The sequence below is a fragment of the Apteryx mantelli genome, chromosome 30, assembly GCF_036417845.1.
Source record: "Apteryx mantelli isolate bAptMan1 chromosome 30, bAptMan1.hap1, whole genome shotgun sequence".
NCBI lineage: Eukaryota > Metazoa > Chordata > Aves > Apterygiformes > Apterygidae > Apteryx > Apteryx mantelli.
The window spans coordinates 2,111,468-2,135,229 of NC_090007.1; the positions used below are offsets into that span (position 1 = coordinate 2,111,468).

The following is a 23,762-nucleotide window of genomic DNA, read 5'->3' on the forward strand; positions in this document are numbered from 1 at the left end:
ACCTACACAGGATAGGAGATGTCAGCGCACCAAAGCGCGGCGCGGCGGCAAACGCGCCGCGGGAGGAGTGGGAGGAGAAGCGGCCGGCGCAGGAGAGGCCGTGGCTGGATGAAAGTTAATACTTAAGTTATCAGGCGGGCCCAAAGCAGCCCGTCCCCCGCTTCATCCTGGGGCTCGGCTGCGTTTCTGGTGGGCTCCTGCCCCTCTTTGCAGCCCCTCATGTGCTGCTTTCCTCGGAGAGCGGCTCTGCTTCATTTTTAGGCTTTTTCCTTTCCCCAGGGGCTACTTTCTATAGCTTTAACTTTGCAGCACACACACACACACACCCCTCTTTAAAAGGCTTAAAAGAAACACTTTCACTTTATTTTTTTTACGGCTCCATTCGCGATGTGCAAAGCCATAAACCAGCCCCGCTGACGGCTCGCCCCGCCGGGCTGCCCGCTAGCTGCAGGCCTCGCAGCGGGGGCTGCGTGGCGCTTTCCCGGGGAGCCGGGCGGCTCGGTGGATAGGAGCTATGAACATTACACCTCTGCTTCCCCGGCAGGAAAAACCAGACTGTGCCGCATGCTGTAAATGCCTTTCACGTGTTCCCCAGATCCCAGTTAAATTGAACCCCGCAAGGTCTCTCCAAGCACGAAAAACGCATTTATAAGATGCTGGAAGGAAGATGTTTTCCATAACTGCTCTTGTGACCAGGCGTGCTGACTTGTGTCACGCGGAGAAAGAACCAAAGGGGAGTATTTCTTGTTATTTCATACCGCTGATGGGATTTTATCTCTCACAACAGATCCAGGAACTTTTTAGTTACCGTTATTGTTTTATTTTATGGGCCATTTGATATTTATTTTTATTTCTATTCATTATTCGTTGAGTGCACTTAGTCCCTTCCCCAAGGAGCTTGCCTTATATCTAAGGTGATTTTTATGGCCAGTGTTAGCACAGTATCTGAGCGACTCACACAACTTTAATATATTTATCCCACACACGCAGTATATCAAGGCAGTGCTGGTATTCCTACTGTGGAGAGCTGGGGTCTCTTCATAGCATCACGAGTTCAACTTGCTGGGTTAAAAAAGGGAATCAGCAAAATAACCCCCAAACTATTTACGTTTTCCTTCCTTCTGATCTTCATTTTAAGCCATCAGGATGTATTTGAGTCTTATTTTTATTTTTACTTTGCTTTTTTTTTTCCCCCTAAGAAACATAAGGTCTAGAAATGCACCTTTTTAACGCAAGCCAAGCTCGCGCGCATCACGTGACTCCACCAGCTGGGGCTTTAAAATTTGCATCCAGCGTTGTGAGACTAATGATAAAATCATGAGCTGGCAGCGCTGCCTTTCCCTCGGACCTCCGCGCTTCGTCCTGCCGCGGGTGCGAGGCAGGAGCTCCCCGCAATCTGCAGGATTATCCACCCGCAGGGTCGGCGTGCCGGGCGGAGGAGCCGACCTGCCGGAGCTCCCCGGGCCCGGGTGCGGCGGCGCCTCCCCGTTGCACAGAGACGCTCTGCACTTCGGCGTAGCGCGCGCGCGCGTGCGCGGATGGCTCGCGGCGAGGCTGAGCACCTTCCCTCGTGAAGCTCGGGCTCCTTCGACTCCCACGCAAGCCCAGGAAAGCTGACGCGCTCGGCACCTCGCGGGAGCCGGCTCCGGAGCCAGCTGGAGGAGCTCGCCATGCCGTGGCGGTGCCTGCGCGCGAGGCCGCGGCCGGCAAATCCCGAGGCTGCGAGCGTGCGCGTCGTCCCCTCGAAACGGGTGGGATGGCTCCGACGCCTGAAGGTCGGCAGGTGCGTCGGCGCGTCGCTGCACGGGTGGCCGCTTCCCATCCGCCCGGCCGAACCGTGGCCGTCCGGTTGTGCTCCCGCTGGCCGGCTTGGCCGCGCTCCTCACCTGGCAGAAGAACACACGGCAGCGCAAATAAATACAAAGGGAAGCGAAGCCCCTTGCGGTCCGACGGAGGAGGCCCGCGTTCCAGAAAGTAATGAAGCCCAGGGAATGGAAAATGAGTGTCACTTGGCGGCGGGCTGCGTGCGCGGAGGCGCTCGGCGCCGGCTGCAGCGAGGGCGCTTCGCCTCCCCGCGGCACCGCTGCCGCCACCGCCGCCGCACAGCAGCTGCGCCCGCCCCGGCCAGCGGCACCGCGCTCAGCTCTGACATGTGCATACGGAAAATAATTTGGCTTCATTAACGCCCCCTTTCCCCCCCCCCTCCCTCCCTCCCCGAGCGGTCCCTCGAGCCCGGCTGGAATGTGCGTGGTAGGGACAGAACCAATCCCATTAGCACCAGGAGATTGTTTTTCATTTGGGTTCGTTGCTGTGGAATCACCCGCGGCTCTGCCGCTCGCCTCGGTCGGAGGACGGGGAGAGGAAAGCCGCCCAGGCGTCTGGCCCGCGCCCCGGCGGCGGCGGCGGCGGTCCCCGTGCGCGTGGGGACGCCTCTGCCGCCTTTGGTGCCGGCTCCGGGACGGTGCCCAGTGCTGCTCGAAGGAGCATTTGCAAGCGCAAGGGCCCGGCTGCTCCGTGCAGCAGCCGCGTCCGGGCGAGCGCAGCCTGCAGCCGGCCCGCAGCACGGGGCAGAGCGCGCTGCGGCGCTCGCTTGGGACCCCGAGCGCCGGCTCACCGTCCTCATCCTCTCCCCGTCTCTGCATGGAGACAACAGTCTGGTTACAGGGCTGGTTACGGATGATGGAAACAGGGCGAGCGGGCGCCAGTGCACGGCAGGGACCTCGCCGGAGCCCATCCCGCTCCGGCCATGCCCGTCGGGCAGCTGCTGCCCAGCCCCAGCTCCCGGCTCCTGCTTTTCCCGCGCCAGCTCCGTCCCCGGGGCTGCCCGTCGCTCCCCGACGCCCCCGCGGCGCCCGGCACCGGGACGGGGGCTCGGACAGACCCCTCGAACCTCTCGAAGGGAAGGGAAATCCGGGCGTAACCGAATCCCCAGTGCGGCCCGGCTCCTCCACCGGAGCAGCCGTGGAGACCGGCCAGCTCCCAGCAGCTGAGCGGTGCCGGCAAGGGGGGGGAGAGGGAGAGGAGGGCGCGTTTTCCGGAGGGGAGAGCAGCAGCCTGCCGCAGCCGTGGCGAGAGCGGCCGGGGCAGCCACCGGCCCCCGAAGCTGCCAGCTGCCCCCCGAGCTCCAGCTGCCCCCCGCGGCGGCAGGGCCGGGAGCCGGCCAGGGACCTGCGGCTCCGTGCCGAGACGGGGCCGGCGGAGATGCCGGCGTGCGGGGGCTCCCCCCAATTCTGAGGCCGCTTTTTTGCTGCGGTTCGGCTAACAGACCCCCCCAGCACCCGTCTGCGATTTATTTCTGCCCCGGGGACGTGCAGGAGGCGCGCGGATGCTCCGCGAGGGGTGATGGGCGGCCGCCCCGCGTCCCCGCCGCGCCCCGCAGAATTTGGCCGCCCCCATGAAAAAATGAAAGCGGGGAGAGAGAGGGAAGAGGCGTCGGACGGGGAGCGCGCCGGCTGCCTGCCGCGGGCGCTGGAACCAGCTGATTTCACGCGTCGCCGCCTGCTCGGGGCCGGCTCCCCGCTCACCTGCTCCGGGGCGCCGTTTCCTGCCGCCGGAGCTGGCAAGGAGGAAGCCGGCTCCGGTTTGGAGGAACGGGGCTCGGCGGGTGGCTCCCATCCCGCGCGGGAGCCCCGCCATCCCGTCGCCTCCAGCACGGCGGCACCCAGGTCCAAGGGACGCCCTGGCCACGCTCCCGCCGCGCAGGCGGCCAAGGCGCCGCGTCCCGCTCTCCCAGCTCCTTCTTTGGATGCGGCGCACGCCGAGCGCCCGCGGCCGTCCCGGCATCCCGCCGCGGCCGGGCGCACCGGGCTGTCGCTCCCCCGGGATCAGGTCGGCACCTCCTTGTCACCAGCACCTCATTCCCGGGCAAGCAAACAGCCGAGGCCGGCACGACCGGCCCCGGCTGCCCCAGGGGCCCCGCGACGCCGCTGGCTCCGAGGACGGGACCCCGCTGAGCTACTGAAGTGCTAAAAACGAGGCTGCAGGCCCTGGCGCGCGCCTGACGTCGTGCTTGGCACGGGGCGAGCTCCGCTGCGGCGCGGAGGCGGGCGCCGTGCCAGGACGAACGCGCGCCGCGGGGGAAAGGTGCGCCCATGCGCGCGCATGCACGCACGCCGCGGCGCCCGTGCACGCCTGCTTCACGCCACCCGCACGTGTTTGAGCAGAAAAAGCCCCTGCTCCGCGGACCCGGGTGCATGCACGGGATTGCACGCACGCACGCACGTGTGCACACGCATGCTTGCACGCACGCCATCCTCCTCCTTGCGGCTCAGCCCGGCTTGCCCTCAGCGCCCACGGAGCTGCCCCAGCCCCACGCAGGGGGTGCCGCAGAGGGGCGTCGCTTCGTGTCATTGCAGAACGACCCAAAATGGGGATCTGGGCCCGTTTTGTTGGCTTCCTTCCCCCTTCGGCTTGCAAAGATGGGATGGCGACCGGGATTGGAGCTGCACCATCCCTCCCAGAGCCACGCGGCACTCGAACCCGCGCCCCACTGCCGCGGCCGCTTAAGGACGCCACGGACGCTGCCTGGACTGGTACAAACCTTTATTCCTCCTCCTCCTCCTCCTCATTCTCCCGCGCCACCCACGCTCCTGGGGCCGTGTTGGTTCTTTTTAACCAAAACGGCGGCGTTGTGCCCCGGCGCGGGACGGGCGCGCGGCTCCGCGGCCGGGATGCCGACGCCGCCGAGCTTTATACCGAGCGGAGCTGCCAAAAAGCGACGACGGGAAGGGGGAACCCCCGACACCCCCCCACCCCCCCCACCCCCGGACGGACACGCCACCCCCCCCGCCCGCAGCGCCTCCCCCACCCCCGGATAACGTTGCACGCGCGACAGCGACACGGAGCAGCACGAAGACGCCGCAGCCGCCGCGGGGCGGCTCGGCACACGGAGCGAGCGGGAAGAGCGAGGGACGGGCGGGCGCGGGGAATAAGTTAATGCGCGCGGAGGCGGCGAGGGCAGGGCAGGGGCCGCGGCGGCCGCGCCGTCCTCGAGCGGGGCCCCGGGGAGCCGCGTGCCGGCGCAAACCAAACCACACAAGGACGCACGAAGGCGAGGGATGGGGAGCGGCGGGGGGGGGACGGGGACGCGGGAGCCGCCGCGGGAGCCGAGCCCGGGAGGCCCCAGGGCTGCTCCATCCCCTCCAGGGCAGCGGGACCTGCCCTGGGGACAAGCTGCCGCTGGCCGTGACGGTGGCAGCCGTGGGCAGAGCCCAGCCTGGAGGGGTCCCGGCGTTTCCCACCTCCTGCCGGAGCTCGGATGCATCCCAGGAGCTGCCTCATCCCCCCTTGCAGAGCCCCGGCGTGGGGCTTGCGTGCAGGTCGCCCCCAAAGGCGTCACCCGGATGCAGGTCCTGACCGCCAGGGCCGGTGCCGGGGAGGGGGACAGGGCTCAGCCGGCAGCCCGGAGCAGCCCTGGAGAAGCCGAGCCCAGCGGCGCGCGGAGCCGGGAGGGGACGGAGCCGTCCCGGACCCCTCCGCGGCCCCCGGAAGGGGCCGGAGGGAGCAGGAGCCGCCGCTCTCCGCGGCTGCCGACGCCAAATCCATTCACCACGTTCCGGCTCCCCAAGGCAGAAGGGAGTTCCCAGGGCCGGAGGCTGCTCGGAGGCTCCGCCGAGCTGGGAGGCTGCGGATGCGCCGAGCCAAAGCCCGGAGAGCTCCAGCTCCCGGCCCCCGCCGCAGCCGGCTCCCTCCTGCCCGGCGCCGGAGCGGTGCCCACGGGGCGGCGGGGGCTCCACCGCGGAGGAGCCGGCCGGTCCTGCCATGCCGCCGGCATCCCGCTCCAGCAGCTCGGCTCCAGCCGGAGGGGGCCGGCACGGTGCCGGCGGTGCTACAGGACCGTCTTGAGCGGCAGCGGCCCGGGGTCCTGGGCGCCGGGCGCGGGGCGCAGGGCGACGGCGAGGACGGGCGGCAGGGCGAAGGCGCCGGGGCCGGCCGGCTCCTCCGGCTGCTCCTTGTCCCCGGCGATGCTCAGCGGCTGCGAGAGAGGCAGAGGGGTCGGCGCCGGTGCCGCCGCAGTTCGGGGGGGAGCCGGCGTTTCGGGGCCCCCGGCGGGACCCCCCCCCCCCCCCGGGCTCCCCCTTACCTGCGTCTTGACGTGCTGCTCGGGCGCCGTCACCAGGCTGGCGCAGCTCAGCCACAGCATCACCACGATGGAGAGGAAGAGGCAGGCGGCCAGGATCCAGCGAGGAAGGCCCGAGCGCCTGCACCCCCCCCCCGGAGAGAGCACGGCTTGGCGGCGGGGTTTGGGGGGGGGGACCCACCGGTCCCCGCGTGCCCGGCAGGTCCGGCCCAGCCCAAACGCCCCGCCGATGGGCTGAACCCCCCCCCCCCCCCAGGCCCCCGCGCCGCCCGGCTGCACCTACTTGGACATGCAGCCGAGGAAGTCGTGCTCCGGCGGCGCGGCCCCCCTGGGCTCCTTGGCGGGGGGCTGCTGCCCTGGCCCCCGGGCGCCTGGCGGGGAGGGAGGCGGCGCTGAGCCCCGGAGCCGCTGCCCTCGCCCGGCTCGACGCCCCGGGTGCAGCGGTGCCGCGTCCCCCCCTCCCCTCGCCGGGGACCCCGACTCTTGCGCACCTGCGCGGGGGCCGGAGCCCGGCCACATCCGCTCCGTCCGCTCCGAGCGGGCCGCCGGCGCCTCCGGCACGGGATACTCCAGCTCCGGCTGGGACTGGCGCGCCGGCACGGGGAAGGAGAGAGGAGGAGGAAGGGTGGTTAGTGAGGGCGTCTGCTCCGGCCCCGGGCGCCGGGCGGGATGATCCCGGAGCGGCAGCCGGGCAGAGCCGCCGGCAGCGCCCGGCCCCGTTCCCGGCGCCGCCGGCTCTACCTGGAACACCACCACTTTGCCGTCGTCCGCCTGCAGGTAGAAGGTCCAGGTGGAGGAGATGAAGCTCTGGGCAGAGCTGACGATGCCGGTGCAGAAGGTGGAGACCAGGTCGAACACGGAGAACGGCGCCGCCGCCGGCTCCGGCTCCAGGCTCTGCAAAGCAGCGGGAGCACCGGGTCACCGGGCTCCTCCACCACGCGCCTCCGGAGCTGGGAGCGGGCCAGCTCGCGCTCGCCCTTCTCCCACTGCCCCGAGGCTGAGGGATGCCCCAGCTCCGGCACGGCACTGAGCTGCAGCCGGTGCCGCCGGCGGGGACCCCGCGGCCCCCCGCAGCCTCCGGCGCTTGCCCCGGGCCCGAGCGGGAGGAGCGGAGCAGCCAAGATGCCGAGGGCGTTTCTCCGCTGGCAGCGGCCCCGTGCCCGGGATTCTTGGCCGTCTCGGCGGTTTGTTATTTTTAAAGCATCCCTGCTGGAATCCGCTTGGCTGCTGCCTGCCACTGGCTCCGAACATTTTCCGACAGCCCCTTGCACGGTCGAACCAGCAAACAGGAAATAAATAGGTCAGATTCTGTATCTAATTATTATGCTAAATCTGCTCTGCCTGCTTCGCTGGGAAGCCGGAGCAGAGGCGCTCGGGGAGGACGAGGGGGCACGGTGGGGTCGGGCTCCAGCCCGCCGCCCCGGGAAGCACGGAGGCTCCGGGAGCCGCCGCCGGCTCCGGCGGGGTGTTTCCGCTTGCTCTCGCCGACGCTCGTCGCTAGCCCTGCAGCAGTGTCAAGGAGCGAGCGGGAGGACGCCGGAGGCTCCGGGCTGGGAGGTGTTTTTACAGGGAACACCATGTTTCCCCCTGCTTTTCCCAGCACAAAATCTTCTCGGATTGCGCAAAGCCAAAAGGCTCCACCTTGGGCCAAAGCCTAATCTAATTAACTGGGCGAAAGCCGAATTAATTAAACGTGGGAGGAAAAGCGTTGCTAATTGCTGGAAGGGAGAACGGATCAAACCTGGGGGGAATCTGGAAGTCCAAACCTTTCATCTCGGGAATGCCACTTCCCGGCCCCGCCTGTCCCGAATGGCGGCAGCCCGGCCCCAGCCGCACGGATCCGCCTTCCCCGCCTGGAATCCGACGGGGCCCGAGGCCTGCGCTGCCGACGGGCTGCACGCGCCGGGTTCGGAGCCGGCCGAGGGGTCCGCGCGCGCCCGCGGGGAGAGAGGCGGCAGCCGGGAAGGGGGCGCGCGGGGACGGGACGGGACGGGACGAGGGCTCCCGAATCGCGCCCCGGCATCACCTGCTCTCGCCCGCTCTCCGCCTGGGGCAGCTGCTTCCGGCACCCGGTGGCGCAGCCGAACTGCTCCTCGGCTCGGCCGTAGGCTTCGGCGCAGGCTGCGGGGCGGGAGGGGGGCAGAGGGTGAGGGCGGCCCCCCGCCGCGGGGCTCTTCCCGCCGAGCTTCCCGCAGGCGCCGCGGTCCGGCCCCGGCGAGGGCGGGGGCGTCCCTCCCGGGCGGCGTTCGGGGCCGCCGGCTCTTTACCTGCCTCGCACTCGGCTCTGGTCGCGTTCAGCTCGGCGCTGGCGTCCACGAAGTGACAGATGGAGAACAGCCGGCAGCCGCGGTAACAGGCATTGAGAACAGCATCCTGCCGGCAGGAGGAGGAGGAGGAGGAGGGCGAAGCGCTGGCGCGAAGCACGGCCCGGGGGCTGCGCCCGGAGCTGGGCGCCCAGGGCCCCCCCGCCGCGGCGCATGCCGGGACATGGGCCCCCCCCCCGGGACGGTGCCGAAATGGCCGGGGCTGGGAGCCGCAGCCGCCCGGACGGCGCGGGACGATGCCGTCCCCAAGGGAGGGAGGGAGGGAGCGAGCGCTGCCGTGGCCCCGCGGGGTTTGCACCCAGGCGTTGGGTCCACGTTCATGGCATTCATGGGGGGGGGGCGTGCATCGAGGAGGGGGTGTGCATGCACGGGGGGGGGGTGCATGGGGGGGATGTGTGCATGCATGGGGGGTGCATGCACGGGGGTGTGCATGCACGGGGTGATGCATGCACAGGGGCTGTGTGTGCATGCACGGGGGGGTGCATGCACAGGGGGGCTTTGCATGCCCGGGGGGGGCAGCGTGTGCGCCTGCCCGCAGGGGTGCGCGAGCCGGCGGGCAGGGAGCACGTGGGCGCGGGCAGGAGCCAGGCGCCTCGCAGGGAGGGAGCGTGAGCACCGGAGAAGCCCAGATGGGAAAACAGCTTCCAACCCCGCTCCGGGCTGCAGGAGCCCGGCAAAGGGTGGCTGCCGGCGCTGGCCTGGATGCGGCCCCACGCCAGTGCAGCCGGCACGGGGGCTCCCACCTCCTGGCCCCGGGCCCCCAGCACGGCCAAGCGCCCCCGGCCCAGCAAGCGGCTGGACACGGCGCCCGGACCGCAGCCGGCCCGGCGGAAAGGCGCCGCGCTCTCCCTTTCGGCAGGACGGAGCTCCAGCAGCCAGGCCCTGGCGGCCGCGGGGCCACGGGTCACGCCTGACGGCACCAGGCGTTATTATTTTTTTTTTTTTTTTTCCTCCCTGGAGCTAGTTTTAAAAGCAGACGTGAGCGTTTCGGACCGCTCGCGCGGATCTCATCCTCTTCCGTGCGGCTGCGGTGCCCCCGTCTGCCACGCGGGCTGCGCCGGTGCTGGGGCTCAGCCGGGTGCCCGCTGCATCCCTGGGCAGGGGCTCGGGGGACACCCCAAAACCAGGACGGGTGCCAGCACCGGGGACACCGCAGACCCGGGATGGGTGAGACCATCGGGGCACCCCGAACCGGGGGCGGGTGCCGCCGCCGGGGCCCAGTGGAGCCCGGACCCCCCCTCCCCGGGGGCAGGCGCGGGTATCCGGGCGGGGGCAAAGCCCCTGCAGGCCGGGCCGGTGCTGCCGGTGCCCCCAGCGGTGCCCCGGCCCCCTCCCCGCGGCGGCGGCTCGGTGCCACCGTTGCTCCCGGTGCAACCGGTGCTCCCGATGCTCGCGCTGCCCCGATGCACCCGGTGCCCCCGGTGCTCGCGCTGCCCCGATGCACCCGGTGCCCCCGGTGCTCGCGGTGCCCCCGGTGCCCCCGGTGCTCGCGGTGCTCGCGGTGCCCGCGGCGCGCGGCCCCACTCACCGCGGCGGCCCGGTGCGGCAGGCTGCGGCCGCACTGCGCGTGGCAGGCGGCGGTGTCGCCCAGCTGCGGCGCGAAGGGGTCGGTGGCGGCGGCGGCGGCGGCGGCGGCCAGGGCCAGGCCGAAGGCGAGCAGGGCCCGGGGGCGGCGGGCCGCCATGGCGCGGCGCGGGGCGCGGAGCGGCGCGGAGCGGAGCGCACCCACCGCCGCCGCCGCCGCCGCCGCCGCCGCCGCCGCCGCCGGCCCCGCCGTGACGCGCCGTGCGCCGGGCGGGGGCGGCCGGGCGAGGGCCGGGGGCGGGGGGAGCCGCCGCAGCTCTGCCGCAGATCCGCCGGCACCGGCGAACCCCGCCGCCGCGGCGCGGGCACCGGGCGGGCAGCGGCGACCGGGGTGCGGGGGGGGCGCGGAGGGATGGAGGAGGCAGGGGGAGGGGGGCTGCACAGGGGTGGGGATGCCGGGGACCAGGGATGCAGGGGGATGCGAGGAGCTTGGGGGATGCAGGGGACCAGGGATGCAGGGGGATGCGAGGAGCTTGGGGGATGCAGGGGACCGGGGATGCAGGGGGATGCAAGGCGATGGGGGATGCAGGGGCTTGGAGGATGCAGGGGGAGGGGGGTTGCACAGGGGTGGGGATGCCGGGGACTGGGGGATGCGGGGGGGAAGGGGGATGCGGGGGGACCAGGGATGCAGGGGATGGGGGTTGCACAGGGGTGGAGGACAGCGGATGCAGGGGAATGGGAGGTGCAGGGGGACCAGGGATGCGCAGGGACCAGGGGGTGCGTGGGAACCGGGGGGTGCAGCGGGTTTGGGGGATGCAGGAGGTCCAGGCGATGCATGGGGACGGCAGGGTGCAGGGGTCCCAGGGGATGTAGGGGGACCGGGGGATGCACAGGGACCAGAGGGTGCACGAGACCAGGAGGCACAGAAAGACGGGGGGCACACGGGGACCGGGGGATGCCCCGGCACCAGGAGGGGGCAGGAGGACCAGGGAGCTCGGGGGACCAGGGATGCATTGACCCCAGCTGCACCCAGGAACTGGGGCGGGGGGGGAGCAGGAGGACTGGGGATTTGGGACAAGGAAACAGGCTGCGGTGAGGTGGGAGCAGAGGCCCCCACGGAGGGTCCCACCGGCGGCCCCCTGCCCCAGGCGGCAGCGAGCCTCCCCGCTCCCCGAACACGCAGGCCCCGGTTCGGGGCGGCCAGGCTGGGTGCGGGGCGCCGGCACCGGCCCGGGAGCCGCCGGCCGTTCCTGCGCGCCGGGCGAGAAGCATCCCCGAATCGAACAGCTACATGTTGGAGCAGGGACGGCCCCGTCGGGCCGCGCATTCCTGCGTGATTATCCGGCAGGCGCGGGGAGGGCCGGCGAGGCCGCGAGCTGGGGGCGGAGGTGCTTCCCCACCCAACGAGAGCAAAAAATCCCCCGGGGGGGCAGAGTCCGGGCGCCCGACGGAGGCTGCGGGCGCAGGGAGCGCTGGGGGCCATCGCGGGCCCCACGGCAGCCGGTCCCGCAGCAGCAGGTTTCGGCTCCTGCGCGAGCGTCCTCCCCGACGCCCCAGATTTACAGCTTTTATTTCGCAGGGCTGAAGCGGCGCCGGGCCCGTCACCTCGCCGGCTGTCACCGCCGGGCCCATTAGCCTTATTTACGGCAGCACCCCAGCGCGGGCGCAGCAGGGAGGAGGAGGAGGAGGAGGGCCGGGGGCTTTGCTCGCCTCGCGCCCCTAATGGGGACCACATGGCCGGAGCCAGGGCACCGCTGGCGCCCGGCCCCGGAGCACCGGCACGTCCGCCGCAGGAGCAGGGAGCGGGGAGCCGCCGCGGGCTCCGCCGGCTCCTTCGCCTCATTACTCAAACCAGGGCCCGGAGCAACGGTGCCGGGGCCGGGCTGGTGCTGCCGGTGGCTCCAGCTCTCCCATCCCTGTTCCCCCTCCTTGGCTCCCAGCCAGCCTCCGGCCCCGGGTCCCGCACCGCTGAGTAATGGCCGAATAAATGGGATAGATTGGGGGCCGTCACCGTAAATCACGGCACGCCGGGAGGGACCGCGGAGCCGGAGCCCTCGCCCACCGGCTCCAGCGCCGGCGCTTGGGTCCTGCGGCAGGACGCCGTCCCGGGGGGGCCAGGGAGGGAGCGGGCTGGCGGCACCGCGCAGGAACCCTTCCCGCCGCACGGGAACCCTTCCCGCCGCACCTGCCTGCAATATGCCTGGCGCGAGCCCGCTGCCGGCCCCGCCGCCCCGCGCTCCCGGCATTCCCGCGCGTTTTAATAGAAAAAGCCTTCCCAGGCAATAATATTCCAGTTGGCAAATATTTACTGCCGGGTAGTTCCCGGCCCTCCCTCCTCCTCCTCCTCCTCCTCCCACCCCTCTCCAGAAGCACTCGATGCTTTTTGCACTTATCGCCAGTGACCTACATTTCTTTGGGGAGCCCGCGGGCTGCCCCCACCCAGGCCGGGGTGGCCCCCCCCGAGGACACCCATCCCTGGCCGTGGGGCAGGGGCGCTCCAGCACCCTGCTCGGCCTTTGGTGCATTTTTTCCCCCCCCTCCTTCCCCCGGAGATCAGCGAGCGCCGTCGCGGGACTGTTTGAGCTTCCCAAAGCAAACACGGTCCCAAAGGTGCGGCCGCTGGCGGAGGATGCTGCCGAGCAAGGGGCTGCGGGCGGCGGTGGCACGGCAGGGGTTAAGTGGGTTATAAATTACCCACGAATGTGGAAATGTTACTGAGAAGAATATAAAGCAAACTCTGCCTGCTGGATTCCTTGCATTTCTAGCCTCTTTATTTTTCCCACAGGTCACTTTAAAAGGATGCAGACAGTAATACGCACAGCTCCGCTGCGGCTTTCCTTGCGCTTTTTTCTGCGTTGGCCTTTTTTGTTGTTGTTTTTTACACCCAGCCCTTGAGCCAGATGCGATCGCTGTCCAAGGACTTTATGGAGCGAGCTCTGGCCGGGAAATCAGGCAATTAGATTAATTTGGGATGCTAGGCCCCGCGCGGGCGAGACGGCGCTGGCGGGCGGCGACGGCCAGCGGGAAGCCAGGGCAAATGCCGGAGCTGGGCAAGGCCAGAGCGGGACCCGCTCCGAGGATTTCAGCCCGGGGATGGGCTCCCGGCTCCGTCCGGCAGAGCCGGGCTGCTCCCGCCGGGCGCTTTGCCGGGCCGGCCCCACGCCAGCCCCGGCGCCAGCACGCCCAGGACGAAGCCCGGCCCCGAGCGCTCGGCGCCGGAGCGGGGCAGAGAGGCGCCGGGGAGGGAGCACGAGGCCGCGCGGGGCCCCCGGAGCCCGGCCGGTGCCTCCGCGTGCCGCGGCCCGGGGGCAGGCCGGAGCAGCCGCGCGCTCAGCGCTTTAAAGGTCACTGTCAAAGGGCAGCGCAAACCACATCTGTTTTCCAACGGCCGCACTGACTCAGAGCGAGCGGGGAGCGCGGCGCGGTCATCTCCGGCACCAGCCTTGCCGGCCCCTGCTCCGCTCCCGGGGCCAAAACCTCCAAGCCGACGGATGCTGCCGGGTGGGTCGGGGTGGGCGAGCGCCCACGGATGTGCCGTTTCTGCATGGGATCGCGCCCTGGCACCGCTGGGACGTGCCGCCCTCGCCAACCCCCTGGGTTTTATCACCGCTCCCACCCCCAGCTCGTGAGCAAGCCCCCGGGCCGCGGGAGCGGGGCAGGTCCGTGCGCCGGGGGGGGCCGGCATGGCCCAGCGCTGCAGTTTCCTGGCCTGTCTCCTGAAACAAATGGCTTGGCTAAATTGCTCTTTGATCCTATTGTTTGCTCCAGGTGAAAAATGGGAAGGCTCGGCCTGTCCGTGCTTGGGGGGAATCGGGAGGGGGAAAAAGCAGATGTTGGGGGAAGCAGGGCCGGGAAGGCGGCATCCTCGTCCCAGTGCCGCCCCGGCCGCGAGCGCAGGTGGGTGGCGGGATGGCGGTGGCCCTGCTCCGTGCTGCCGGAGGAGACGCTCTTCCTGGTGCCCCGGCTCCCGCCCGGAGAGGGGCTCCTGGGCCGCGCTGCTGGGGCAAGGCCAGGGGTGGCAGGGCAGGAGCACATGGCCGGTGCCCCCCCCCCACAAGACCCCATCCCAGCCGTGATTCACTCTGCCAGACGGCGCCTGCTTGGGCTGAAATTCCTCATGCTGGGTGTCTCCCCGAGGCTGACATTTTGGGGAAATTTCAACGAAAACAATTCAGAAGCTTCCAAAAAACAGGATGATGGGAAAAGGCATCGTCTTCCCTCTCCTGCTGCGTGCGGGTGTGTTTAAATCTGTGCAATCCCTCGGGAGGGTGCTGAGCGCCTCCGTGCCCTGCACCGACTCCCATGGAGAGTCCTCCCCCCCAGCACGTGCAGGGGCTTGTCCCTCACCCTGGCGTCAGGGCAGCACAGCCCCCCCGGGCAGGGGCTGAGCCTGTCCCTGTGCATCTCCCCCCAAGCTCACCATGCTCCCAGCGATTCCCTGCCCTCAGGCCCCGACGGCAGCGTCGCTCCCCATCCAGGGAGACTCCCCATCGCTTCAGCCACTGCGGAAGAGACAGGGAAGAGGAGAAAGAAGTGGGAATGGATGGACGGGTGGGATTCCCGGCGGAGCAAAGGGCTGGGGGGCCCAGGGCAGGCAGGGGCTGCGGGGGGGCGTCCGTGCCCACCGCAGAGCGTCCCCCGGGCTGGAAACGGGCCCGTGGAGGGGGGCAACGCTCTCGCCACGGCCTGGCGCCCGACGGCTGCCGCACCGCCCGCCGCAGCCCAGCGCCGCCAACTCCCCGCTGCCTCGGGACCCCCGGCCGGCAAACGGGGAGCAGCCCCGGCGGGAAGCGGAAGCCACCCGGGAGCTTCCCGCCTCCTTTTTGGATCTGCGGAATAGACGGGCTGCGGGGCTTGATAGGAAACCCGGAATGAAGGGGAGGAATTGGGGTTTCCACCGAGAAGGGGAAGCTCCGGCTTGCTCCCCCCCGGCGTGACGGGGCGTGAGGAGCGGAGCGCTGCGCACGGAGGGGCGAAGCCGGTGCCGGGGGAGGCCGGGCGCGGCGGGGGCGGCGGCGCCGCGTGTGCAGCGCCGAGCACGGCCGGGGAGCGGCCCGCGGCGGCGGCGGCCCCGGGGGCGCGGGAGCGTCCGGGAAGGCTGCGCATGAGTCACCCGTGGGAAGGCGGCCCCGGGGCGGCTCTTACTCACCTACCGCGGGGCTCCCGGGGGGGAGCGGGGCACCGGCCGGGGTGGGAAGAGGGGGGGGGGTGCGCGGCATCCCGGGGCGGGCGCGGACACGCGTGGGCGCTGCAGCGCGGCGGCAGCGGCGAGCCCCGCGCGGCCGCACGGCGGGCGGCAGCCGGTGCCGGGCCGAGCCTCCGGGGCCCCGGGCCGGTGCCTTTCTGCCCCCCCGGGGGCGGGCCCGGGCCGGGCGGGGCGGGGCCAGGGCGGCATTTAGGGCTTTGGCAACGGGGGCTGCTCAGACTTGCTCGGGACTTCCCCGGCCGCGTCGGTGCGCTCCGCCGTCCCGGACCCCGACGGGTACCGGAGCCCGGTGCGGACATGCTGGCCCTGCTCCTGCTCTGCCTGCGCCTCCTCCGCGCCGAGCCGCTGGCCTGTAAGTACCGGGCGGCTCCCGCAAGGTGGGCGCCGGTGCGGCCGTCGGGGCCGCGGAGGGGCCGCACGGGAGCCCCGGGGGGGGGGGGGGGAAGAGTTGCGGCCGGTTCCCCCCCCCTGCTGCCGCCCCTCGTTCATCGCGGAGCCCGCGCCGGCCCCGGGAGCGGCGAGGGCATCGCCGGGCCCCGCCGGCGGGCCGGGACCGGGACCGGGGCCGGGACCGGAGACCCCTCGGGGCTCAGCTCCTGCCCGCCGACCTGCGTCCCGCGGCGAACAATAGGGACCCCGCTTTGTCCCCCCCCCGCGGCGAACAGTAGGGCCCCCCCTTTGTTCCCCCCCATGGCGAGCAGCAGGGAACCCCCTTCCTCTGCCCGCAGAGAACAATAGGCGAATCCTTCCCCCCCCCGTCGTGAAGAGCAGCGGGGAACCCCCTGCCGCCCCCCGAGACCAGCGAATGCCCCCCCCGCTGCGCAGAGCGGCTGCTCCCTCCTTCCCCGTCCTGAACAATGCCGACCCCCCTCCCGGAGAACAATGCGTCCTCCTCTCCCCCACCCGGGACAATAGAAGCCCCCTGTCCTCCACCCAGAGAACAATAGAGCCCCCCTCCCGTGCCCGGGAACAACGAATCCCCCTTTCCCCCACCCAGCCCCACGGAGAGCCCCCTTCCTCCATCCAGAGAACAATGGAGAATCCCCCCCCACCCCCCCGGAGAACAATGAATCCCCCCTTTCCCCATCCGGAACAATAGGGACCACCCTCCCTTCCAGAACACAATGTGTTCTCCCCCCCCCAACCCCAAACAACGGGAGCCCCTGGGAACGGGGGTCTTCACGCAGCTCTGCCCTTCGGGGGCTCCGGCCCGGCAGCAGCAAGTCCGGGCTGAGCCACCTGTGGGCTGAGTCCGGGCGGTCTCAGCCCCGGTGGGATCGGGGGGTCCCGCCTCGCCGCAGGGAGACGCGGGAGGGCTCCTGCCTCCCCGCGGAGCCGTAAACACGAATTAGCCTCCGTCCCGCAGTTGCCTTGTCCTTTCCCATAAGGCAGGAACGAAGGGAGAGAAAATTCCCTTTCCCTGCAGCAGGAAGTTTGGCTTCCTCTTTATGATGGGAATTTCTCAAGGCGATGTTTGCTCCGATGCACGAGCCGGTCCGGCCAAGAAAAGCTGCGGCTCGGCAGCTCCCGCGTCCCCAGCGCAGGCACCGGGGATGCCGCGGGATGGGCCCGTTCCCACGCCAGTCCTGCCGCCCCCAGCCCTTTCCCCCCTCCCCGAGCGACAGGAATCGTTAGTGGGGAGGTACCGCGGAGCAAGAGCCGGGGCAGGAATCCCTAGCGCGGCCGTGCCAGCCTTGCGGCGAGGGAGCGAAAGCAGGCGGAGGGGAAAACGATCCCAAAAAAGCCCCGTCACGGGAGCCTCCGCGTCGAGGCCGGGTCCCGGGCAGCCGAGAGCCCTGCGCCGGGCGCTTCCCAGGCACCGCGGGGGTTAATCCCGCTGGCGCTTCGGGGGCAATTTGGGATCGCTTCCCGGCGGCGCGGAGGCTCCCGGGAGCCCCTCGGCGTGGCGGGTGGCAGCCGAACCCGCCGCTCCGGGGGCTCGGGACCGACCGGCTCCCGCGCCCGGTGCGCGACCCGCGGCACCGCGCCGTGCACCGAGCGACCCCTCGGAGCAGCCGGGACCGCGTGAAAGCGAAGCCGAATATCCTTTCGGATACGTCCCCCGGCCGTTTCCCCTGCGCGCAGCTCGGTCGCGCTGGCTGGAACGTCTGGGCTTTTTTAATCCCCCCTTGAGCCGAGGGATGGGCATGAGAAATGCCAGTTGCCAAAGGAGAAAAGGGTGGTGGAAGCAAGCGGAGAAGGGATAAAGTGTCGGTGGTAGCTGGCGGCGCCGTGTCCGCCTGCGGACCTCAGTGCTGGAGATTTTACGGAGCTTTAAGTGCTTTTTTTTTTTTTTTTTTTCAGAATTCAGGGCTGCACAAACTCCTTTTGTTTCCCCTTTTTGGACTCTTTGGGACTTTCTTTTTTTTTAAACCTTTGCAGGTCTTAATAAATCTCTAACTGATCTCAAATGCTTTTATCAGCGGGTTTTTCTTTTCTTTCCCAGCCACTTAAAACGCTGGTATAAAAATAAAATGAAACCCGGCCATTCGAAAGAAAAGCGTAAACGTTCCTGACACCTTGGAAATGTGGTTTTACTTTATAGTATTACTTAGCACCTGATCAGCATTTTTTTTTTTAATAGGAAAGTAATAAAACTTCTAGCAGGTATTTTGGTTGCGAGTTGCACATTCCTCACGCTCGCTGTGTCTCTCTGGCCCTTTCCTCTCCAATCTGAAAACTTCACACTTTTCCCTTTTAAAACACATGTTTGTCGCTGTGCCTGCGCGTGGGGGGGGGGGGAAAGCTGCGAAAAAATTGGCCCCTCCAGGCGCTCCCGCTCGGAGGTGCTGCAGGGAGGATGGGAAACGGTCTGTTTTACGGAGCTTGTACGTGTTTCGAGTGCTGTTTAGATTAAGATTTACTAGAATTAGGGCCCGGCGCGTTGGCTCTTTTATCGGCGGAGCTGCAGCTCTCGGGCGGCGCCGGCTCCGGCGCTCTGCTCCGGGCTTGGCTAATGGAGACGCCGCGGGATGGAAGTGGAGCGCCGGGACGCTCGCGGAGGCCCCGGCCTCCCCCCGGAGGGCCCGAGCGCTGCGGGGTTCTGCAGCTCCGCGCTCGCTCCAGCCCGGCGGCGGCCTTGGCTCCGCTCCGGAGGGAAGCGCGGGAAGCCGGAGCCCCGGGAAGCGGTGGGATGGCTCCCGGCGGCGGCGGTGGGAGAGCGGATCCGGCCCTCTCTGGGGGGCTCGGCTCGGCCCTCCGGAGCGGCATTCCCGTGGAGCGGGATGTCTCCCGGGCAACGCGGAGTGCGGAGCACTGATTGCGGCGTGGGAAGTGGAGCCAGCGGCGCTCGCCCTACCGCGAGCGGCTCCCGCGCCAGGGGCCGAGGCGGATGCGGGCGCAGTGGGCCGAGGGGCGAAGGTCGAGGCGCTTCCCGGGAGGTGATCTGCGCTCCCGCGACGGCACGCGCGGCCTCCGGTGGCCCCTCGACGCTGACGGAGCCGATGAGGGTGATGGACGGGAGGAAGGAGGCGGCGAGCGCTGCGAGGGGCCGGGGAGCCCGCGGGGCCGCAGTGGCCGGGCAGCCCTGCGTGCAGAGCCGCTGCGACGCGTCGCCCCCAATCGCCCCCTGTCATTTAACTTTTATTTCTTTTTCCTTTTTTCCCTCCCTCCCTCCCTCGGCGATCGTGTTTCCAGCTCCGCAGCCGAGCACGTAACCTTGCGCCTTGTGAAAATAAACTTGTTTTCTTTGAAGCCCCTTGATGGAGGGGTTTCAGCCCAAGGCACGCTTTTATCCCCCCCCCCCAAAAAAAATAAAGAGGAACAAAGCGGCATCGCAAGCGAAGCGCGGCGGCGGCCCCGCACACGAGCCCCTGGTGCTTCGGGGGGGCTCTGGCTGCGGGGTGAGCGGGGGCTTTTTGGCAGAGCCCGGCAGCATGTGTTTCAGAGCCAGCGCGTGGGCAGCGCTGGGGAGCCCCGACCCGCCGCGTGCCTGCGTGGGGGGAGAGCTGCCAGCGAGGGGGGGCTTGAAAGCCAAAAAAGAAAAAAAAAAAAAAAAAAAAAAAGGGAAGGAAAGTTTCCGTCGTTGCTTTTGAAATCCTTTTGTCACAAAAACATTTGGAAAGCCGCAGCCCAGCCCCCACCCGGCCCTGGAAAACCACATCACGTCCCGAAACAGAAATGGAGCTGCCGGGGCTGAAAGCCAGCGTAAAGCACCCAAATACTGCCAGAGGCTCCCGATGTCACCCGCCGAGCAGGCGGAAAGCGCGGGATAAGGCGGCGCTCGCTCGGGAGCCGGGGACCCCGCTGGGAGCGCCGGCGCGAGGGGCGCGGCTGTGATTTTTTCCCTTTTTTTTCCCTTTCTTTTCCTTCCCCCCCCCCGCTGCAGACCCTGCAGTCATTTCCCCCCAGGACCCCACGCTGCTCATCGGCTCCTCGCTCACGGCCACGTGCACGGTGAGCGCCGACTCGCGCCTCCGAGCCGAGGACCTGTACTGGACGCTCAACGGCCGGCGCCTGCCCGCCGCCTCCTACGCGGCCCTGGGCGCCACCACGCTCAGCGTGGCCCTCGCCCGCCTCAACGGCTCCAAGCAGCAGTCCGGGGACAACCTGGTGTGTCACAGCCGCGACGGCGGCATCCTCGCCGGCTCCTGCCTCTACGTCGGACGTACGTGCGCAGCGCCCCTGCGGCAGCGGGTGCATGTCCCTGGGCTCTCTGCTCTTCTTGCGTTTTTGCATTCTTTTTGCGTTTTTGCTTTTTTTTTTTGCATTTTTGCTTTTTTGCTTTTTTGCCTTTTTTGCATTTTTGCATTTTTTTCCTTTCTTTTTTTTTTTTTCTTTTTTTTTTTTGCATTTTTGCATTTTGGCCTTGCAGGCCAGGGGCAGCTCCGCGACATGCCTGGCTCCGGGGTGGGTTTTTTTTTTTTTTTTTTGGTCACGGGAGCGGCGGATCCGAGCAGAACTGCAGGAGGAATTTGGAGCGAGCGAAGGCGGGCGCCTGCGTTGGAGCGGGGCCAGGCGCGAGGATTAACACCCCGGCTCCTGTCGAAAAGCGCCCGGGGCTCGCGGTGGCCCCAGGGCGCCTTTGAGGCTCCCTTGGCTGCTGCCCGCCGGGCTGGGGGGGATAGTTCCCGGGAATGCAGCCGCCGAAGGCACTCACCGTGCAGAGCCGGCGCTGGCAACCCGGGCAGAAATCGCACTTGTCTGAATCGATAATCGTAAGATTTTTATCTCGGGCTATTTTAAGGACGATTCTGTGCCCTGGGAATATGGAGGCTCGGCTGGGAACGAGCTTTTGCTGCTGCTGTTGCCGTTCCCAGAGCCCAGCCCGGGCGGAACGGGCAGGAGTTAAACCTCTGGCCGCGGCGTTTGCTCCCGCAGCGGCGGCAGGAGCCGAGCCCGGGGCCCGCGCTGGCTTTTTGGGGTGAAACGGGGCGATCCGGAGCGGGCGGTGGCGTTCCAGCCCAGGCAGTTGCTCTCCTCTTCCAGTGCCCCCCGAGAAACCAGTGAACATCTCCTGCTGGTCCAAGAACATGAAGGACCTGACGTGCAAGTGGGCGCCGGGGACGGAGGGGGAGACCTTCCTGCACACCAACTACACCCTGAAGTACAAGCTCAGGTACGGCCGCGGCGCCCGCTAGCACCTCTCCGCGGGCACGCGAGCGCGGGATGGCAGGGCTTTCGAGGAGGGGAGCCCGGGGGCCGGCGGGCAACGGGGGCTTTGCGCCTCCCCGGGAAGCCTTGGGCGACCTGCCTGTGCGATGAGTTGTGCGGGGTCTCAGCCTGGCTCCTGTCTTGGGGCAGGCACCGCTGGCAGCCGGCCACGTGCTGTGCCCGCTCTGCAGGAGGTTAAGAAAAAGCTCTGCAGCTAAAGCATCACGCCAGGACTCCGGCCCCGAGCCCCGGGCAGGGGAAGGGAGTCAGGGCCAGCGGGGGTTAAGGTGCCGCGAGCCCTGGGCTGCAGCCCCTGCGCATCGCCCAGCCCGAGGGGGCTCATCGGGAGCCGCCGCGCGGCCCCGGGGCCAGGCACCGCGCGAGCCGCAGGCGTCCCCAGCCACCACGGCAGACGTCAGCCCGGGGCCGGTAATCCAACACCTTGCGAGCACGGTGCTGACGGTATCGAATGGCAGATAAATGAATCGCAGTCCCCCCCCTCGGAGCTGCTATTTCCTTCACGTAAAGGCGCGGGGTAAAGGACGGAGAGGCAGGTGTCCGGCGCCCTCGGCTTCCCCGTGATGGGTCTGTCCCAGCTGGGCCGGTGCCCGCGGTGCTGTTGCATGGCCATGGTTCCCGTGGGGTTCCCGGGTGCCGTTGCACGTCTGCAGTTCCCGCGGGGTGCCCGGTGCTCACCGCGCGCCCGCTCGCAGGTGGTACGGCCGCGACAACACGTGCCAGGAGTACCACACCGCGGGGCCCTACTCCTGCCACATCCCCAAGGACCTGGCCCTCTTCACGCCCTACGAGATCTGGGTGGAGGCGTCCAACCGGCTGGGGGTGGCCGTGTCCGACGTCGTCATGCTGGACATCCTCGACGTGGGTGAGCGCCGGGGCGCGACGTCGCCGCCGGGGCCGGCGTGGGCGCGCGGCGCGGAGCGGAGCGGAGCGGTCCCGGCCTCGCGCCGGCCGCGGGGCGGAAGCAGGAAATGGGCGATATGCGAGCAGAATTGCTCCTAATCTAATTAGGATGTTTCGGCGAGTTTTCCTCGAGGCATCTGCGGCTCCTTAACCCCGTCGGCTCCATGGCGGCGGCGGCGGCCGCGAGACGCCCCGCGCAAGCCCCTGCCCTCTCCCGCAGTCACCACGGACCCGCCGGCGGACGTGCACGTGAGCCGCGTGGGCGACCTGGAGGACCAGCTGAGCGTGCGCTGGAGCTCGCCGCCGGCGCTCAAGGATTTCCTCTTCCAAGCCAAGTACCAGATCCAGTACCGCGTGGAGGACAGCTCGGAGTGGAAGGTGGGTCGGGGGGCTCCCGGCGGCGCCCCGGGCCGGCGGCACCCACCCACCCACCCTCCTCGGCCCCGCAGGTGGTGGACGACGTGGGCAACCAGACGTCGTGCCGCCTGGCCGGGCTGCGGCCCGGCACCGTCTACTTCGTCCAAGTGCGCTGTAACCCCTTCGGCATCTACGGCTCCAAGAAAGCCGGCATCTGGAGCGACTGGAGCAACCCCACGGCCGCCTCCACCCCCCGGAGCGGTGAGCGCGGGGTCTCCTGGCCCCCCTCCCGTGGATCCCGCCTGCAGCCCCCCCCGGCGCGCGGCTCCCCCCTTCCCCGCGCGCACACGGGACGTGCGGAGCGGCTGTTCCCCGCTCCGTGCCCGGCACCTGGATTTCTTGCAAAGGAGCCAATTCGGAGCTCTTGTTTCCCAGCAGGGAGCCGGAGCGCCGCTCGTTTCCCCACCTCCCGGCACGGCGCTCGCCGCCGTTATTTGCGCCGGGGGCTCGGCGCCGGGTCCCCGCGCCGGGGGGGGCGAGCGGCGGTGCCCACCGCCGCCACCCTGACCCCGCTGTCCCCGCAGAGCGGGCGGCGGGCGGCTGCGAGCCCAAGGGCGGCGAGCAGAACACGACGCTGCGGCGGGAGCTGAAGCAGTTCTTCGGCTGGGTGAAGAAGCACGCCTACGGCTGCTCCAACCTCAGCATCAAGCTCTACGACCAGTGGCGCGTGTGGCTGCAGAAATCGCACAAAACACGGAACCAGGTAGGTAAGGACCCTTTTCGCACTTGTTTCTCTTCTCCCCGCTCCCGGCGCGGTGGCGGCACGGGGGGGGGGGGTGCTCGGGGCTGGAGGGATGTTCAGGACTGGGGCACCCATGGGGGGATGCTCGGAACTGGGGCACCCATGGGGGGATGCTCAGGGCCAGGATGCCCACGGAGGGATGCTGGGGACTGGGGCACCCATGGGGGGATGCTGGGGACCGGGGCACCCATGGGGGGATGCTCGGGGCCGGGATGCCCATGGAGGGATGCTCGGGCCTGGAGGGATGCTCAGGACCAGGGCACCCACAGGGGGATGCTCGGGGCCAGGGCAGTGTGGGGTCATGCTTGGGATGGGGTGCCTGCGGAGGGGTGCTCGGGGCCGGGGGGGGGGTACAGGGTGATGCTCAGGGCCAGGGCGCCCACGGAGGGATGCTCAGGCCTGGAGGGATGCTCAGGACCGGGGCGCCTGCGGGGAGGATGCTTGGGGCTGGGGGGGGGGGTATGGGGTGATGCTTGGCATCGGGGCGCCCGGCCGCGGCCTCGAAGCAGGGCTGTGCTCTCCTTGCAGGTGCTACCCGGCGATAAGTTGTAGCCCCCGCGGCGCTGAGCGCTGGCAGGACGGCAGGCGCCGGCGCCCACCCGGGACCCCCCACGTCCTCGCCGGGGTGGCTGGCGGCTCGGCGGCCCCCTCGCCCGGCCCGGCCCCGCTCCTCGCGGGCTCCCGGAGGGTCGGCTCGAGCCGCGGCGGGGCTGCGAGGGGCCGGGGCGCTCCGGCGCGGCTCCCGGCGCTGGCGGTCCCGGGGCCGCGTGCCAGCGCGTGCGCGAGGGGGGTCCGTCCCCGGAGAGCCCCGCGGGCCCGTTTGAGCCTGCCTGGGTTCGCCCGGTGCCTGCTCTCGTTTTGATTCAAACCAGCCTCATTTTGGTTACACTGCAGTCAATTAGGAACAGATTTGAGCTTAATGCCAATAAACCTCTCCAACCCCGCCGGGGCCTGCGT

The 23,762-nt window shown here is 69.3% G+C and overlaps 2 protein-coding genes across 3 annotated transcripts; one reads left to right on the forward strand and one right to left on the reverse strand.

The window, feature by feature from the left end:
- Positions 1–4,796: 4,796 nt before the first annotated feature.
- On the reverse strand, positions 4,797–10,087 carry TMEM59L (transmembrane protein 59 like). Its single transcript, XM_067312781.1, has 8 exons — positions 9,932–10,087; positions 8,347–8,452; positions 8,106–8,200; positions 6,821–6,973; positions 6,571–6,664; positions 6,363–6,450; positions 6,083–6,200; positions 4,797–5,974 (listed from the first exon to the last, which is right to left on the reverse strand). Exons 1-8 carry the CDS (start codon positions 10,085–10,087, stop codon positions 5,828–5,830), a joined length of 957 nt encoding a protein of 318 aa, XP_067168882.1. The 3' UTR covers positions 4,797–5,827.
- A 5,287-nt stretch (positions 10,088–15,374) lies between these two features.
- On the forward strand, positions 15,375–23,483 carry CRLF1 (cytokine receptor like factor 1). Of its 2 annotated transcripts, none has more exons than XM_067312912.1 (8): positions 15,375–15,485; positions 19,461–19,739; positions 20,561–20,690; positions 21,439–21,608; positions 21,867–22,024; positions 22,096–22,264; positions 22,588–22,770; positions 23,334–23,483. In XM_067312912.1, exons 1-8 carry the CDS (start codon positions 15,431–15,433, stop codon positions 23,348–23,350), a joined length of 1,161 nt encoding a protein of 386 aa, XP_067169013.1. In that variant the 5' UTR covers positions 15,375–15,430; the 3' UTR covers positions 23,351–23,483. The 2 variants fall into 2 exon arrangements, with proteins under 2 accessions (XP_067169013.1, XP_067169012.1); XM_067312911.1 differs by having other exon boundaries at positions 22,588–22,766.
- The last annotated feature ends 279 nt before the right edge of the window (positions 23,484–23,762 follow it).

Excerpts from the sequence above, each read along its gene's own strand:
- TMEM59L (XM_067312781.1), bottom strand. The coding sequence starts at position 10,087 with ATGGCGGCCCGCCGCCCCCGGGCCCTGCTCGCCTTCGGCCTGGCCCTG. Across the intron at positions 6,974-8,105 it reads CGGAGAGCGGGCGAGAGCAG|AGCCTGGAGCCGGAGCCGGC; the intron begins GTGATGCCGGGG and ends GCTGCTTTGCAG. Across the intron at positions 6,665-6,820 it reads GCAAAGTGGTGGTGTTCCAG|TCCCAGCCGGAGCTGGAGTA; the intron begins GTAGAGCCGGCG and ends CCGGCGCGCCAG.
- CRLF1 (XM_067312911.1), top strand. The coding sequence starts at position 15,431 with ATGCTGGCCCTGCTCCTGCTCTGCCTGCGCCTCCTCCGCGCCGAGCCG. Across the intron at positions 21,609-21,866 it reads GCTGGACATCCTCGACGTGG|TCACCACGGACCCGCCGGCG; the intron begins GTGAGCGCCGGG and ends CCTCTCCCGCAG. Across the intron at positions 22,767-23,333 it reads CGCACAAAACACGGAACCAG|GTGCTACCCGGCGATAAGTT; the intron begins GTAGGTAAGGAC and ends CTCTCCTTGCAG.